Source organism: Calidris pugnax, unplaced genomic scaffold, assembly GCF_001431845.1.
Source record: "Calidris pugnax isolate Ruff unplaced genomic scaffold, ASM143184v1 scaffold399, whole genome shotgun sequence".
In the NCBI taxonomy this organism is placed as follows: domain Eukaryota; kingdom Metazoa; phylum Chordata; class Aves; order Charadriiformes; family Scolopacidae; genus Calidris; species Calidris pugnax.
In genome coordinates this window covers 125,091-125,719 of record NW_015091105.1, presented here as the reverse complement: position 1 = coordinate 125,719, position 629 = coordinate 125,091, and the positions used below count along the sequence as shown (strand labels likewise).

General features: G+C 65.0%; 1 protein-coding gene across 1 annotated transcript; it reads right to left on the bottom strand.

Annotated features, from left to right (window-relative positions):
- Positions 1-3: 3 nt before the first annotated feature.
- On the bottom strand, positions 4-593 carry ASNA1 (arsA arsenite transporter, ATP-binding, homolog 1 (bacterial); the record flags this gene model as incomplete). Its single annotated transcript, XM_014958020.1, has 3 exons — positions 4-128; positions 201-351; positions 439-593. Coding segments are annotated over 3 exons (431 nt in total), but the record flags the coding sequence as incomplete, so codon positions are not given.
- Positions 594-629: the final 36 nt, after the last annotated feature.

Here is a 629-nt window from a genome sequence, read left to right as displayed (position 1 = left end):
AGCCCCGTTGGTGGCCTCACCGGGTCCTTGAACTGCTCGCTGACGGAGCGGATGACGGGCAGCGTCTCCTCCAGCTTGGAGGCCAGTTGGTCGGCGTTCATGTCCCCCAGCCCCAGCATGTTGCACATCTGGGGGAGGTGGTGGCTGTCAGTTTGACCCCCCCGTCCCCGCAGACACCCCCCCCTTTTCCCCCTCCTCACCTGGGAGATGAAGGGGCTGATCTGGTTCTTGATCTGCATCAGGCGGCCCAGGCCCCGCTCCACGATGGTGGGGAAGTTGAGCAGCCGCAGCGTGTGGCCGGTGGGGGCCGTGTCGAAGACCACCACGGAGAAATTCATGCCTTTCACCAGCCTGCAGGGCAAGGAGGGGGGGTCAGAAAGGCCATAACCCCCCCCCAGCTCGGCCCCCCACCGGCCCCGTAAGTAAAGCTCCGCTCACCTCATCACCTCGGCGTAGCTCATGGCCTCGTCGATGCCGGGGAAGGCGCTCATGGCCTCCTGCATCATCTTCTTGCCCATGCTCAGCATGTTGTCCTCCTCGAAGAACTCGTCGGGGAGCTCCGCCACCCCCAGGCTGGGGTCGATCTCCTGTCGGGGTGGGGGGAGGGATGAGAAGAACCCTGGAAACCG